The sequence below is a fragment of the Mchenga conophoros genome, linkage group LG9 (genome assembly GCF_057382185.1).
Source record: "Mchenga conophoros isolate Kocher_MC1m ecotype Shallow Benthic linkage group LG9, M_conophoros_male_GT1.1, whole genome shotgun sequence".
Classification (NCBI taxonomy): Eukaryota; Metazoa; Chordata; class Actinopteri; order Cichliformes; family Cichlidae; genus Mchenga; species Mchenga conophoros.
Genome location: NC_140534.1, coordinates 672,510 through 688,188, shown reverse-complemented (window position 1 = coordinate 688,188; position 15,679 = coordinate 672,510). Strand labels below are relative to the sequence as shown.

The window sequence follows — 15,679 nt, the reverse complement described above, 5'->3', positions numbered from 1 at the left end:
AATAACAGATATGATTCAATGCAGAGAGGTCTATTAACTCATACTGAGTGAGAAAGGAGACTGGAAAGGAAAAACTCAATGCATCATGGGAATCCCCAGCAGGCTACATCTATTGCAGCATAACTAAGGGAGGATTCAGGGTCACCTGGTCCAGCCCTAAATATATACTTTACCAAAGAGGAAAGTTTTAAGCCTAATCTTGAAATCTTGTCTCCTGAATCCAAACTGGAAGCTGGTTCCACAGAAGAGGGGCCTGAAAACTGAATGTGTTCACTGACCGGTGTTGCCAGCTTTGGTGGCTCGTCTCCCGCTCGAAGAGGACCAAAAAGAGGACCATACAGTGTTCAGCTGCCTGGCTGTGCTCTACACACACAGCCCTGCTCTGGTACAGTAAAAACCACATTTACATTTGTTTACATTTCCAATGTAGAGGATGAGTTTAGATCACTGTGGTCCAAGCTTGTCGTCAGTTATAGAAACTGGATGTTGCACAGGAAAGTGTTTCCTTACATTTATTTTGTGTTGACAGAAGTCTTTGATTCATATTGATTATTAAAGAGCAGCTGTTCACATGTTTAGAAAGATGCTTTGAAAGGAAAAACTTCCAACCAATCATTTCTTTTATTAAATGTTAAATCAGTTATTCTTACAATCCAACACATGCAGAAACTTTGACATGCTCTGATGTAAATCTTGAATTACTTCACATTGTGCATTTTGTCCCTAAATTTTAAAAATATTTTTAATTACACTTTTTTCTTAAATGTTTTTATTTTATTTTTTTTATCTCTTTCAGGTCGTGAATTTAATGAAACCCATAGTTGCTGCTTCCAGTCATGTCGTGGGCAACAAGGATGTTGATAAAGGTGAAGATTTCTATGGCCACATGCAGAATAACTCATCAGATTGCATGTTAAAATTCCTTTGAATGAACCCTCATGACTCAGAGCTTCATATCTAATGTCTCTTAGCATCGTGCACAGCACTCTCATCAGTATTTGGTTCTTTTGTAGTGATCTGTCTCCAGTGTTGACCTCTAACTCTCAGTTTGTTTCTCCTCCACAGAAAGCCAGAACATTTCAGTAGCACTCATGAGAAAGTTTGCCCAGAACCACAGTGCTGAGGTCCAAGCAGCTGTGACCTCACTTCCTGCACAGCAGAGACCCTTGTTAACGTGCATGCCGTGTTTACTTTTTCTTATGTTAGGAGTTCGGGTTCACCATCCTGTGTTCTGTATTTTGATTTCCTGCTTCACTATAAATCGCTGCTGCTGTTCTTTACGCGGTTTGGACACACTTCTTGCTTTGTTCTCAAGAGTGTGAAGTAATGGATTTAATCTGCTAAGGAGAGGTTTTCATTCCCATTGCTCTTTGGGAGTCAGCGGGCTTTAACCTGTGGAGAAAAGCGTGTGCTCTTGCTCCTTCAAACGGTTTTCTTCAGAGATTTCTCACTGTTTGTACACATGCTGAGTGGCTAGTTTTGAAAACACTTACTTTACCTTTACTACTCTGCTCAGAAATGCAACCTGTGACCTTACACAGCCCAAAAACTTATCCTAAAACATAAATTAACAAGGACAGAAGCTTTTTACAAATGCTTCAACAGTGTAATTCTAACAAGGTATGCAATACATCTAATGTCAGTTCAGAGGTATGAAGTGATGACACTTTGACATCACTGAATAAAAGCAGTCTTGTCATAATAAGCTTTGCTGTGGACAGTTGGCGCGTTCATGTTAAACTTTTTCTTACAAATAAAAAAGGTAATCAGATGTTAAGTTTGTTCAGTTTTAGTTGTTCTCATCGTGTTGCTCCTCAGATCTCCCGTTGTCCCTGAGCCTGACTAAAGCTCGGCAGCTTGTTTTCAGGGCATGGCAATACAGATATGAGCTAAATGTGACACAGCAAAGAAAAATCAGAATCAAGAAACCCTGAGCTGACTTTCATGGCTGCAGACGTGACATTAAGAGCCTCACAGATCAAAAAAGTATGGGATTTAAACTGCTTCTAGACCTGCACACGTCTGTTTCCAGGGCAGGATATCCATTCCAGTGCAGCAGAAGGAGCGGTCAGTGTGGACCTCGGTGCTGTACAGGACCTCCTGGAGCTGCTTGTCTCCTGGCATCTGGGCTTTCACTCGTATCTGAAGGACAAAATAGGAAAATCAAGTTGCTCTCACTGTCACCTGATTTCCACAGACTGCCATCTGACCACATCCCTGCAGTTGGATCCCACCGCCGTACCTCTAGGATGGGTCTTCTTGGTGTCAACCCAAACCACCCTCTCCTTCAGCTCTGAGCTGAATATATACACATGATTGCTTCTTAAAAAACAAACAAAAACAAAAAAACGTCCCCACACGGAGTGAGACTCAGTCTTGGATGCCCAGATCAGCCAGTGTGGTGTCCAAGAAAGGGAAGGGTTGGTTTGCCAAGTTGGGCTGTACCTCGATGGGCAGTGTCACCAACATGGGGATATCCTGCTCCAGTCTGACGCGCAACATCTTGTTGTGGGACCCCGGGAGCTTCCTGTCTGCCGATCCGCCTCTCCGTCGGCCTGCTCCACAGTCGCCGCCTCCTCCAGAGAGCGTTTTGTGTCGTCTGCTGCCAGCTTGACTTGCTGATCTTTATCTCAGGAGGCAGTGGGTTTTTACCCTCTCCCCCTTTGATCCTGTGCGTTATCGTTTAAAACTCGCTATCTGCATCTTTTGGCTCCAGCACGTCTTTATTGTTAGAGTTGTTGCTTGCTGTGTTCTTCTGCAGGGTGCTGATGATTCATTGTTCTGCTTCTTCTGATGGTAAACGCCTCTGGAAAGCCTGAATATGTGAGCGCGTCTGATTCATACAGAGTTCTGCTCTGCCCCTCCGGACTGATATATGCAGCCAGTGTGAATGTGTGTTATGTAATACTCACATGTTAGGTTCATTAGACTGACACAAGGGTGATGCACGGATGTTGGTGTTTTTAGGTCCAAGTGTGAAAGTGGAAGAAAGACAAATTCTTTTGAAATGTTAAAAGAATGTTGGAAATTTGATCAGAATACAGTAAAAATGAGAGAAACAGACATTTTTCTCAGATCATTGTGTTAAATTGTCATAATCGCCATGTTCTCTTTAAGACTATCAGCTCTACTCTAAACAACCCTGAAAGCCTCTGCTGACACATGTCATCAGTTCCTTTCTTTCTTTGTAAACAAGGTCGAGTCTGTCAGGTCAGCAATAGAACTTCCTACAGATGACCCATCAGTGTTTATTCCATGACTGTAAACATGTTTCCATTTGTCACTTCAGTCTTTACTCTGAAATACAGGAAATGACATCATGGCTCAAAATCTTTGTCGTTCAAACAATTCTTTATTTAACAATATTTTAACTTTATTTAACAAAATACATTCAATAAAAACTTAAACAACAGAAAACTGATTTTTAATCCAACCACTGAAAAAAAAAGGTAACGACTGAACACAAACAGAAGAACAATTTATAAAGATTAACATTGAACTATAGGAACAGTTTGATTCACAGCCTCATTTGAACTTTAACTTAAACTTAAGGAGAGCCGACCTGAACTCTGTGGAGCCTGATCTCTTGTATGGTTTCGCTCCTGTGTGGACTCGTTTGTGTCTTTTAAGCTGACTTGCAGTGGTGAAGGATGACCCACACTGATCACAGAGGTGCTTCTTGACCCCACTGTGAAAGAGTTCATGTCGTTTTAACTCAGCTGATGTGGGGAAGCTTCTCCCACATTCTTTGCAGTATTTCAGTTTGTCTCCAGTGTGTTTACGTTGATGTATTTTTAGGCTGGCTTGGTGACTGAAAGTTTTTCCACAGATGTCACAACGAAAGTCTTTCCCACCACCACAGCGATGACAGGGTTGAGAAGTGGATCCATCTGTGTCGCTCTGCTTCTAAACAAAGACACAAAGACAGTGTAAGTCAGTCCTTCAACACTTTTATCCTGAAAGTCGCCTGAAATAAAGAGCATCTCTGCAGACGTCCAATTACATTTTACTGTTTCAATTAACACACTCAGTTTACTGGGCTACAATAACTACAATACTACCACCATAATACTACAGCAATACTTATTTAATATTACAGTAACATCTGACTTACACTTAAATGAAATGAAAACCTGAATAATGGCTCAGAGCTACTCTTCGGTGCAGTAGAAGTGCTAACATGCTAACACAATTTAATGAGCAGACTTGTTCCAAACAGTCAGACTGAACTTACAAGAATAAAATAAAAATACAAACCTCACAGTAACTGCACTTGTAGAGTCTCTTTCTGGTGTGGATCTGTTGGTGTTTTCTCAGGTACTGTGGAGTTTTAAAAGTCTTCTCACACAGGTCACATTGATAAGGTCTCTCCTCAGTGTGGGTAAACATGTGGTGTTGTAAGTGTGCGTCTGTTGTAAAGTATTTACCACACTGATCACACCAGTACACATCTTCTCCGGAGTGAATGCGTAGGTGTATATTTCGGTACCCTAGCTGGCTGAAGGTTTTTCCACAGATGTCACAGCTGTATGCCTTAACTCCAGAGTGGGTAACTAGATGTCTCTGCAAGTGGCTACTTCGAGTAAAAGCTCTGCCACACTGATCACAGCTGTAAGCTTTAACTCCACTGTGGACGACTTGGTGTCTTTTCAGGGAATTCTTCCAGGAAAACGACTTTCCACACAAGTCACAGCTGAACGGTCTCTCTCCAGTGTGGATGAGCTGATGTTGTTTTAGTTTAAACTTCCAGGTAAAATCCTTCCCACACTCGTCACAGGTGTTTTTTTTCTCTCTCTTTCTTCTGTGAGGTTTGTCGGCCTCCTGAGAGCGCTGACTTCTCGGTCCACGTTGGTCCTGCAGTGACAGAGATACAAACAGAGTCAGTGAGTGAAATGCAGTCATTGAACAAACTGAAGCTTCAAACTCCCTCCATTAACACTAGTTTTAAACCTGAAGGTGGAGTGTGGCACCAAACACCACCAGAACCTGAACGACTGCAGGTGCTGATAAGTTGCGGTCGCGGTATTTCAACATCTAGTTAGCAATACAGAAGACGAGCGAGAATAAATGGAGTAATATTTTTTATGTGGCAGGTAATTTCAAATGCAGCGATTCTATCAGCCCAACAAACATCAGTAAACACACAAACTGTTTGTGTGCAGTTTGTCTCACAATGTGATGTAAAGACTGCAGTAAAATCCTCTGCAGGTTAGTGCAGGATAAGCAGGCAAGTTTACTGTAATGTGATGGATTTAAGTAAAGAACAGTGTGTGACTGGTGCACAGTGACTGTGGTGCTCATGTCAGAGTTAGATTACATCAAGTGTAGCAGAGATTAACTTAAACTTAAGCTCATGATGCTGACATTCATTCACTGAGCTCCACCCACATATCAACAGTATAGTGTATAATATAAAGACAGTGTACTGTCAGTGTAGAGAAAGGAAATCAGCCAGGACAACTCGTGAAACATCTGCTGACATCTGGTTGAATTCACAGAGAGCAGCAGGTCAGCTGATCACAGCCTGCACATTAAAAAAAATCTACTGGAGCTCTCAATAGAAATGATTGTGAGCTGTGACCCTTTTCCCCACACTGAGCCACTACAGCTGATGTTAGGGTTGAATCCTGCTGAATCCCACTTTAACATCTTCCTGCTCATTTTGATGTTTAGAGGCAACGTCACCGTCTAAGATGTAGGCATTGTATACATTGTATACATTATTTCTACATTACATTAATATTGCACAAGGTTCACTTAGTTTAGCATAAAATATACATACTGTATCAGTACTTCAGCTTTTAATGGAGTATTTCTTAACACTAGTATCTGTCACCTTCTGTGTTGAGCTCATTGTTTTCTCTGCAGTGGCTGAGCTGAGTCCAAGTAGCTGAAATTTCCTCTGCTGCTCCGTCAGACTCTTCTCCTCCTCCTGATCAGCTGGGACACAAAACAGAACTTTGTTAAGCTCCACACTGCACTGAAGAGTCAAAGTGTCTTATATGTTCATCTGAGAACACACAGAACACATTTTAGCTTCCTTGGGTGGACAACTTGTTTGAAACAAACACAAAAGGTTTGAACACCGATACCAAATTCAGCAGTATGGCACACCAGTACCAGGAGAGCAATTCCTCTTTAAAATATGCCCTGGCCAAGAAAAAACCCGACAATATACGTGTGCCGTGAGAAATGATAGATAGATAGATAGATAGATAGATAGATAGATAGATAGATAGATAGATAGATAGATAGATAGATAGATAGATAAAATTTATTTCAAACATGCAAATATAATTGAAATAACAACAGAAAAAAATAAAAATAACAAAACTTAAAAATCATCAAGTTTTCATGTAAATATCTATGTCTACAGAATGTGTGTGCTCGAAAAGGAGTAGGGTGAAGTTTTCTTGTTCCTACCCCCTTATTTCAAATTTCATTGCTTACAAATCCATATCCAGGATTCAACATTATTTGATCATATATTTAACTATGTACAAGTCTAACACATTGAACATACACAAATAAAACCATTTTCAGCACGTAAACCAGAACAACAACAAACTACATTTTTTACATAAACTAATCACTCTGTTTATAACAGCCGCTTAATCTCTGAGTTTATTTTCTATCTATGTGACAAAAACCTTAATGAACACTTAAGGTTGGGTTACTCAGGCCTTGATTTATAAAAAATGAGGACACAATGAGACAACTCAGTCACTGAGAGGAAGATTTCCTATATTCATGCAATTTATTATATTTTGAACAATCGTGTGAATTTTTGTATTGATGTACTTGTCTTGATTTCATCTGTATATCCGAGTGGGTGTAGAAATCTGAGCCATCATCTGAGTAAGCCTCATCACAACTTTGCGCTGATAAAGGCAGCTGTGTTTTAGCCTGGAACACATTTATTTTTACATTTCTCATAAATGTATTTCATTATAGCACTTTTACCGCCAACATGTTGGGTCTTTTGGAGCCGGAAGTGACCTTATATGGAAGAAGGGTGGCGCTAGCTAGCTTAGTTAGCAAGCTGCATTCATAAGCTGTGCAGGTGCCACAGAGATGCTAAGTAGCCTTAATAACAGACTAATAAAACAACAGAAACTCTGATTACAATGAGCTCATTTAAAAGCTTTCTTCTAATAAAATTCTTTTCTTCTCTGTGTTTCACAACCTTTTGCTGATATCTTTCTGTAAATTAGTTTAAAGCAGCTTGAGTCAATTTAGTCAGATTTTTTTTTCCAACTTGTTCACAAAAACTTGAGAAGAGACACCGAGGAGAGCAACAGAAAGACTCATTCAGGAGCTAAACTCAAGATTAACTAGACTCGGATTAATATTAGCTCGGTGCTTACCTTTAAATCAGTCTTGACAATAATCGGAGAGAAAAACGCCATAAAGCGGGAACTCGGCTTCTTCTTCTTCTGCTCTTGTATTTTTTGGCGGTTAAAGCTTTAAGGCGCATTACCGCCACCTGCTGGACTGGACTTTTCATGTCCCAAACATCATCAATTGGGCACAAATTTGTTGGAGTTTCTGTTAATAAAAAAGATGGAATTCAAGGATCTTGTTATTTGGTTTGTTCGTTTTCACCATTTACTCTACAATTTTCTGCCAGTGTATAGCAAACCCCACAGCTCAAATCAATGAAGAATTTAGTATTTTTAACATATTGCTTAAGCTGGAACCAGCAGCTATATAGGCCTAATTTTTAATCCAAACATGTGATAGAGGTTTACCACCAGGAGAAGCAGACTGTAAATAAAAGACTGTGCTACTGAAAACTGTTAGTCTGACTTTGGATTGTAAATATGTTTCCATTTGTCACTTCTGTATTTGTATATGGCTCAAACTATTTGTTATGAAAGCAAAACAAACAAACTGATGTTGTATAAATTGATTCAGGATTATTTACTTCGAGTCCAGAAATCATAGCTGTCTCATCAGATCCAGTTGTGACATTAGCTATAGTTTCCGCGGAGGGTACTTGGTTCTGTATGACAGCACAGCTTTTAGGTTGAATTCAAGCGCTTGAGTACAGCCTGATAATTAGAGGCCTGCAAACTGTTTGCTGATGAACTTTGGAGGTAAAAGTACAGACAGCTATAGAAGACACAGGACACGAGATGGGTTCATTATTTCTTTTGAGTTCCATGTAACAATCCGTAACTCTGTAATTAATGAATGTGCCATTTAATCTTGGCTGCAGCCAAGATTAAATGGCACATTCATTAAATGGCTAAAATGGGTTGGCTGCCGTTCAGCATTTAGCACAAGTCAGCTTTTGATCAGAAAGTTTTCTGGTTTGATCCCTGGCTGCTCCAGTCTGCAGGCGAAATATCCTTGGACAAGATTGTAATCCCAAGCTGCTTTCTGATGCATCCATTGGAGTGTGAATGCTTTATAGAGTTTGTGAAACAGTTGTACGTGTGGTCAGATTGTTTTGTATTTGTGTGTGGATTGAAGCACATGTCTGAGAGCACATCAATCACTGCACATATTTTTTAAAATCTTAGTTTAAATAAAGTTTTTGATTATTTATTATAAAAAAGAGATGATATATATATAATGCAGTGGGCACTCTACCAGCTAACATGTCAGTTAATTTGACACATTGATTTATTTATCATTTCTTTTTCTCTCTCAGCTTTTCAGCTCCATATTTTTGCCATTTCTTCCACACTCAACTCTGTTCTACAAGGTGAGCCCACAGTTAATGTAGGAGAGGGCAGGTGGCATTAAGAGGTTTGATTGGGCAATCTAGGGCCCAGTTAGTTCTTCCTTTTGGTGAAAGCTGGGCTCTTCAGTTCAGCATGGTACAGCTCCAAAGATTCTGCAACATCAAACCCTCTGTCTGCTAATGTTACATCACCTGGGCTGAGGCAGTCCAGGTAATTGCAACAGTTTCTTGAAATTAGTTAATTCAGATATAAACAGAGTGACAGTTTACAGATTCAAACATGTCTCAGAGAAAACAGAAAAAAACAGTAAAGCCCAACTCTCCTCTTTGTGATCAGGAAGACAAAATTCAACTTCCTGATCAAGTAGACAAATCATTCAACCAGCTTCTAGAAAAGGAAGATATTCAAAAGTTGAAAGAAATGGAACTCCTAGAAATGCAGGGAAGAAACTTTGAGCTCCAAGCAAAGCTTGATAAAGCACTAGAAAAACTAGTGCTGAAGGACAAAAAGAATCAGGAGCTGCAAGTAAAGCTTGATGAAAGACCGCACACAAATGAAGAGTTTCTTCAAGAAAAAAGGCTACAGGAGATAAAACAGAAGGAAATGGATTTCAAGCTCCAGGACATGGAGAAACACAACAAAGGCTTGCAAATCAAGCTTAATGAAGCTCTGCAAAAAAAATTAAGAACTCCTCCAAGAAAAACAACAACAGGACATGAAGCAGTGCAAACTCCAAGGCATGGAGGAAAAATACAAAGCGCTTCAGGTAAAGCTTGATAAAACACTGAACAAAAATAAAGAGTTGCTTCAAGAACAAAAGCAACAAGAAATTAAACAGAAACAAACGGACTGCAAGCTTGAAGACGTGCAGGAAAAATACACAGCGCTGAAAATAAAACTTGATAAAGCCAGAGGTGGGACCAAGTCATTGTTTTGCAAGTCTCAAGTAAGTCTCAAGTCTTTATCCTCAAGTCTCAAGTCAAGTCTCAAGTAATGTCAGGCAAGTCAGAGTCGAGTCTCAAGTCACTGGTGTAAAAGTCCGAGTAAAGTCACAAGTCTGAAATTTTGAATTTCAAGTCCTTTCGAGTCTTTAAAAAGAAAAAAACAAAAAAATAATGTTGCAGTTATGCTAAATGTAAATATTAGACCATGTAATTTTTAAATCTGTGTTTTTCTCAACACATGACAAAATAGTGAACGTAGAAAATATACACAAATTGTGAAATTGCACCTCTTTAAAATGCAGCTCAATTAAACCTAGCTCCAAGGATAATTTTCACCGACAGTTCTGAGATAAGCTGCATGTTATTCTTGGATGCGGTTGTAGGACCGGTGTCGTGCCAAAGTAGGTATCCCCGACAGAATTTGTTTCCCCTGTCCTGGGAGCATGCAGGAAGTACTGATGTTTTCATTTTGTGAAAAATTAGTATCGTTACATTACCATTCAGTTTGAGGGTTACAACAGAAAATTATATATTTATTGCTCACGGGGTATCAGATGGGATTATTTTAATAAACCATAAACATTTTGGCTAATAACTATTTTTATTCTCCTGTAACTTTATTATATAAAGAGCTAAATCCTCCAAAGTTTCAGGAGAAATGCGTCATAATAAGAAGTGTTTGTGAACGAAAAATCAGCAATGTGGGATACTGTTTGTCCGTGATTTACACAGGGGGAACAAATTGTGGCAGGACCAGCCTGATATTATTTGTATCCCACTATAACTTCGTTGTATAAAGAGCTAAGATCTCAAAAATGTCAGGAGTAGTCAGTCATTATAAGAAGTGTTTGTAAACTAAAAATCAACAATGTGGGATACTGTTTGTCCGTGATTTGGACAGTCCAGCGTGTGCTCCCGACGCAGGGGAAACAAATTCTGTCGGGGATACCTAGTTTGGCACGATAGTAACTTCAGGTCACTGCAACAAGCCCAGGTACAGTTTACCGACGGATGGGTGCAGGACCTTGAAATGCACCGTGTAGAACGAAAGACCATCGTACGTATCATAAGTTTACCAGTCTCACAAATTGTCTTCATAAATACACAATCGTTAACCGTTTATTAATAGGACCTTTAAGCTCAACGGTAATTAATTAGCAGTGGAAATAATTTCTGGTACGCGTTACAGAAATGTAGCAGTGACAATAATACTGTATGCTGTAATCGTACTGGACAATTAGTGATACAAAAAACCTGTTTTATCCTGTCAATAAAAGTATATGTTTTTGTCAATGTACCAAAATAACAGAAGCGAAACGCAATATTGTGTCAGGACAATTCACTATTTATGCACAACAAACAAAGGAGCGACAATTTCTGTTCAGCGCCAGACTTGCTTGTAACCTATATCACCAATTATGTTATGAAAATGACGCATTAACTACAACAGCAGACTGACCTTTGTGTAAATGCTTGGAGCAGACTAACCTGTGAGCTGGAGTGTTCTGGGACGTTATATTTGGTCTTTGAATGGCTGCAATCCAGGCCACCCGTCGCCTCTTTGTTACTTCGGAAACATGGCTCGAACAATTTCTCTTCAACAACGTAATCCGATAACAATCGATCTCTTTACCCGTCGGCTTCCCGTGGCTGTCATGCGACCGGCTATTGCAGTTAATAATACAACAGCTTCTTGCCATTTTTGTGTTTCTTTTTTATCGCTGTGATTTCAATTGAAAGCCTGCGTGCGCTCGTACCTCTTGCCACGAGTTCCCAGAATCCTTTGCGGTTTTACCCCTGAATGACGTCACATTTTCAATCTCTATATAATATGTATGTTAAATTTTATATTTGGGGTGAAATATCAAGTCTTTTCAAGTAAACCGGTTCAAGTCCAATTCAAGTCCCAGGTCATTGGTGTAAAAGTCCAAGTCAAGTCACAAGTCTTAGAACATTTTTTCAAGTCAAGTCTAAAGTCATAAAATTAATGACTCGAGTCTGACTCGAGTCCAAGTCATGTGACTCGAGTCCACACCTCTGGTTGTTTATGATCAGTAAAAAATAAAACAAACAGTGGGACACAGAGTTTTCTTAAAAATAAACACATGAAAAAAGTCTTTGGTATATTATCTTAATTGCCTCTAGATGCTCCCAGGGCTAGGACTCAGCTATCTCCAGCATGGACTGCAGGATGGAAGCAACAACAATAAAGAGGATGATAGAGAGGAGGAAGGCTCTGTGGATGACCTGCAGCTCAATGAGGCCAGTTTGGACAGCAAGGATTAGCAAGGTGATCCCTTCAGTCATCCCCCTGCACAGAGAGGAAGCAACCTATTATGCTACAATATAGTCTTTGTGCCAGCGAGGCTTGTACTTGACGCGTGGCAGTCTTCTGGCAGTAGGTGAGCCAGTCTGAGTGTGGTGCAGCCTAGCAGTGTCAGCGTTCTTTTCAGTCACTGGGCGACAGCGTGCTAGATGAGTGGCATTCCAACTCTTTCCATCACTCAGCAAGAAGGCATTCAAGCCTTTGGCTTTTGTTACTGTTACAGGAGGGGTAAATCTGGGATGTCCTTTGGGAACATGGTGGGGTTTCCTTATCCTCACACTCTCTCCTGGTAGAAAAGAAGGTTTCCGTGCGTGACGCCTACCATCAGTGTAACGTTGCATTTTCAACTGATATTTCTGAACTGAGTGACGTGCAACGTATCCAGTGGAGACACAGCAGGAGGCAAAGGGAGTACATCCAGTATAGTACGCATCTTCCTGCCACACAGGAGTTCTTAGGGAGAGGGAAGTAGAGGGAAGTAGTTGCATGCGGTGTTGCACAGTAAACTTGAAGCCAATCCAGCACAGTCGCCTTCCATGGTTTCGACTGCTGGATTGATGTCTGGATACAGGTGCGGAGGGCACGATGAAACCGTTCGATTGCTCCGTTTGCAGCTGGGTAGTAGACAGATGTTCTGCTGTGGGAGATGCCTCTATTCTGGAGGAATGAGGTGAACATTACAGAGGTGAACTGTGCACCATTGTCAGTTATGATGTTCTCTGGGTTGCCATGACGACTAAAGACAGATGAGAGGAACTGAATGACATCATCAGTAGTAGCATAAGGTGAAAAGGCAAGCTCAGGCCATTTGGAGTAGTAGTCAGTCAATGTTATGACGTATCTACAAGCAGGTATTGCAGTATCAAAAGGCCCAACAATGTCAAGACCAAGTTTTTTCCACGGTCCATCAGGCAGTGGGACGGGTTGGAGAGGAGCAGGATTAGTATGTGCAGTTTTGTCATTGGACTGGCAAAGGAGGCATGAGGTTATGGCAGACTGAACTTGCGAGTCCATTTTTGGCCACCAGTAGAGATCTCTTAATCTTTGTTTTGTGCGCACAATGGTGACTTTCATGTGCCAGTGCAATCAGTTTAGGTCTCACTGAAAGTGGTGCAATGAGCCTTGAGCCTCTGAGAACATAATCACTTAGGGTTGAGAGTTCATTACGGATTTTGTAGTAAGGTGCAAGCGTGACATCAAATGCTTTGATTGAGGCAGGCCAGCCACTTTGTATTTGTGAACGCAAAGCAACCAGTTCAGGGCAAGTTGAACAGGCAGAGTCAAAGTCCGCAACTGGAAGTGAGGACATGGCAGCAGAAACTTGGGCTACCATTTCATGATCTGAATCTGATGTGGAATGGGAAGAAACAGGCAGGGGCAGGCGAGAGAGACAGTCAGCTGTATAGTTCTGAGAACCTGGGCGGCAAATAACATCATAGTCAAAACACAGGAGGCGGGCAGACCAGCGGGCGATGCGCATGCCAGCCCTATTAAACCCTTTGGTGCTCAGCAGCGTTGTCAGAGCTTGGTGGTCTGTCAGCAGAGTGAAACGTCGGCCCCACAAATACGTTCTCCATTTCTCTGCAGCCCACACACAAGCATAAGCTTCTTTTTCAACAGTTGAGTACTTTTGATCTGTTGCAGGCAGTGTGCAGGTAGCAAACGCCACAGGTTTTTCTGTGCCATCAGGTTGCACTTGAGCAAATACAGCACCAAGCCCATAGTCACTTGCATCAGTAGAGATCACAACACGCAAGGCAGGGTCAAACAGTGCCAGTGCAGGACTATTCACCAGGAGTTTTTTTACTTCTTCAAAGCTCGCTTGTGCACCTGAAGTCCATGTGAAAGTGTTCTTGTCGTTAGCACAGGCACACATAGGGGCTACAACAGTTGCAAAGTTTGGCAAAACTTGGAGTACCATGACACCAAGTCCAAGAAGGATCTCAAACTGAGGGAACTGGGGAGGATTAAAGGGGCAGCACAGCAGCGTTTTGGAAAACAGTGTAAAGGCTTTTCAGGAAGCTTTTAGGACGCTGTGAAAATACTGAATTTGAATAGTGGAGGCTAGAAGTAGTGAATGTATCCTTCCTCTCTATCATTAGATGGAGAGAGTGTACAAAGGCCGGCATAGTGGGTCTGTGGCCACTCTTGCTTGCACTTTTGCGTGTCCGTCAGCCAGCTGTGGAGAAGAGCAAAGTTTTTACATGCAAAGAGCTGAAGTGAAAAGCAGTGTTCCAAACAATGAAATGTGTCCACTCTTTGTGCTTTTCATGCAGTAATGTTTGATGTTTGAAGCAATTTCTGCTGTTGTCCCATTCCCGGTGAAATCCGCTGTCCCTCCAATCCCGATCCTCTTGCAAAGCAATCAGCATTTGTCAGACGCATCAGTCATTGGCGGTACTCAGACAGGATCCTGGATGACTACACGTCTGGGGTGGCTAAGAGAGCAATTGAAGGATGCCATGTTTACTGAATATGTGCCTAATTTTGTCAGGACATAGCTGGGTCCATTGCTTCTGCGTGCTCTATTTTCACAAGCAAAGGCCTGGCTCTTTCTCCTGGCACCTTCTCAGGTGAACTCCATGCCGTGGCTTCTTCTCAAATCAACGTCTGGACTGCCGCAAAACAGCTGACCGTTGTCGACAGGATTCGAACCTGTGCGGGGAGACCCCAATGGATTTCGAGTCCATCGCCTTGACCGCTCGGCCACAACAACCACATTTGGTTTTGGAGCTACATACTTGAAAGACATACGTCTTCCAAGTCCTACGCCACACGTCTTTCAAGTAGGATGTGCACAACAACGGCCACGCTGGATTGTAAATGCGGTAGCTGCATGACTTTGGTGAGAAAGCTTGTGGTTTTGCAGTTCCGTGAGATCGGTGCAGCACAGCTGCGGTTGAAGCTAGCTGGCTGACATTAGCTTGCTTGTTTGCATGAACAGTAACACACACAGCTGATGATTTTGCCACCGCAAAGAGCTGATCAGTACATGGTTAGTAAAATGTTATCTTCATTCCAAACATTCAGCACAATATTTAAAGTGGGACTGGGTGTCTTTATGAAGAAGTAGCGTGTCCAATCACAGTTTCATGTAAGAAGGTATATGTATGAAGTGATGAGAACTCAAAGCCTGTGTGAACAGTGTCTTTCCACAGCAAACGGTAGCAGCGAGGCCGATGAAGAATGCACCTGGCCTGACATTGTAAGCCTTTGCAGAAAGAGCGGAGAACGTTTTTACTGTAAAACAGTACGCAGCCCACATGCTTGAACAGCACTGCGAGAAGCAACTGCGATGGCCGGGAATCGAACCCGGGTCAACTGCTTGGAAGGCAGCTATGCTCGCCACTATACCACCATCACTGTGAAAAACTGCAACATCACTGAGTCATTGTCCGGCTTATGAAGCTTTCAGGACAATTAACAAGGTGGGCATTGTGATTACTCGCTTGTCAGGTTCTAAACTGGTCAAAAGGTAGATCACTAAAAAGACTAGTGCTCTCATGCAACTGCACATTTAATCTCATCAGCTAAGCTTCTTTGCTACTCAAGTGTGGCCTCTCACGCATTTAAACTCTTGTGTGATTTTTAGCACCTTGAGAGTCGCAATGGTCACGCGAGTTCTTCAGGTCACAGCAGACAAGGTGCGAATAGGTGTGAATCTGTCTTGGGACGAATCTGGGACGAGGACGTCTTTGGCTCCTCTCTCAAGTTAT

General features: G+C 41.6%; 1 protein-coding gene, 1 long non-coding RNA gene and 2 other non-coding genes across 5 annotated transcripts; 1 reads left to right on the top strand and 3 right to left on the bottom strand.

Annotated features, from left to right (window-relative positions):
• Window positions 1–254: 254 nt before the first annotated feature.
• Window positions 255–1,832, top strand: LOC146566536 (uncharacterized). Its single transcript, XR_014893788.1, has 3 exons — window positions 255–385; window positions 797–866; window positions 1,066–1,832. It is a non-coding gene; the product is annotated as an uncharacterized LOC146566536 (long non-coding RNA).
• A 1,452-nt stretch (window positions 1,833–3,284) lies between these two features.
• Window positions 3,285–5,936, bottom strand: LOC146566535 (uncharacterized). 2 transcript variants are annotated; one of them, XM_085286033.1, is made up of 3 exons: window positions 5,837–5,936; window positions 4,258–4,854; window positions 3,285–3,906 (listed from the first exon to the last, which is right to left on the bottom strand). In XM_085286033.1, the coding sequence occupies exons 1-3, from the start codon at window positions 5,852–5,854 to the stop codon at window positions 3,526–3,528; spliced, it is 996 nt and encodes a 331-aa protein (XP_085142159.1). In that variant the 5' UTR covers window positions 5,855–5,936; the 3' UTR covers window positions 3,285–3,525. The 2 variants fall into 2 exon arrangements, with proteins under 2 accessions (XP_085142159.1, XP_085142158.1); XM_085286032.1 differs by lacking the exon at window positions 5,837–5,936 and having other exon boundaries at window positions 4,258–4,902.
• Window positions 5,937–14,597: 8,661 nt separating this feature from the next.
• On the bottom strand, window positions 14,598–14,679 carry trnas-cga (transfer RNA serine (anticodon CGA)). The gene has a single exon. It is a non-coding gene; the product is annotated as a tRNA-Ser (tRNA).
• Window positions 14,680–15,254: 575 nt separating this feature from the next.
• trnag-ucc (transfer RNA glycine (anticodon UCC)) lies at window positions 15,255–15,326 on the bottom strand. The gene has a single exon. It is a non-coding gene; the product is annotated as a tRNA-Gly (tRNA).
• Window positions 15,327–15,679: the final 353 nt, after the last annotated feature.

Excerpts from the sequence above, each read along its gene's own strand:
- LOC146566535 (XM_085286032.1), bottom strand. The coding sequence starts at position 4,902 with ATGACTGCATTTCACTCACTGACTCTGTTTGTATCTCTGTCACTGCAG. Across the intron at positions 3,907-4,257 it reads ACAAGTGCAGTTACTGTGAG|AAGCAGAGCGACACAGATGG; the intron begins GTTTGTATTTTT and ends GTCTTTGTTTAG.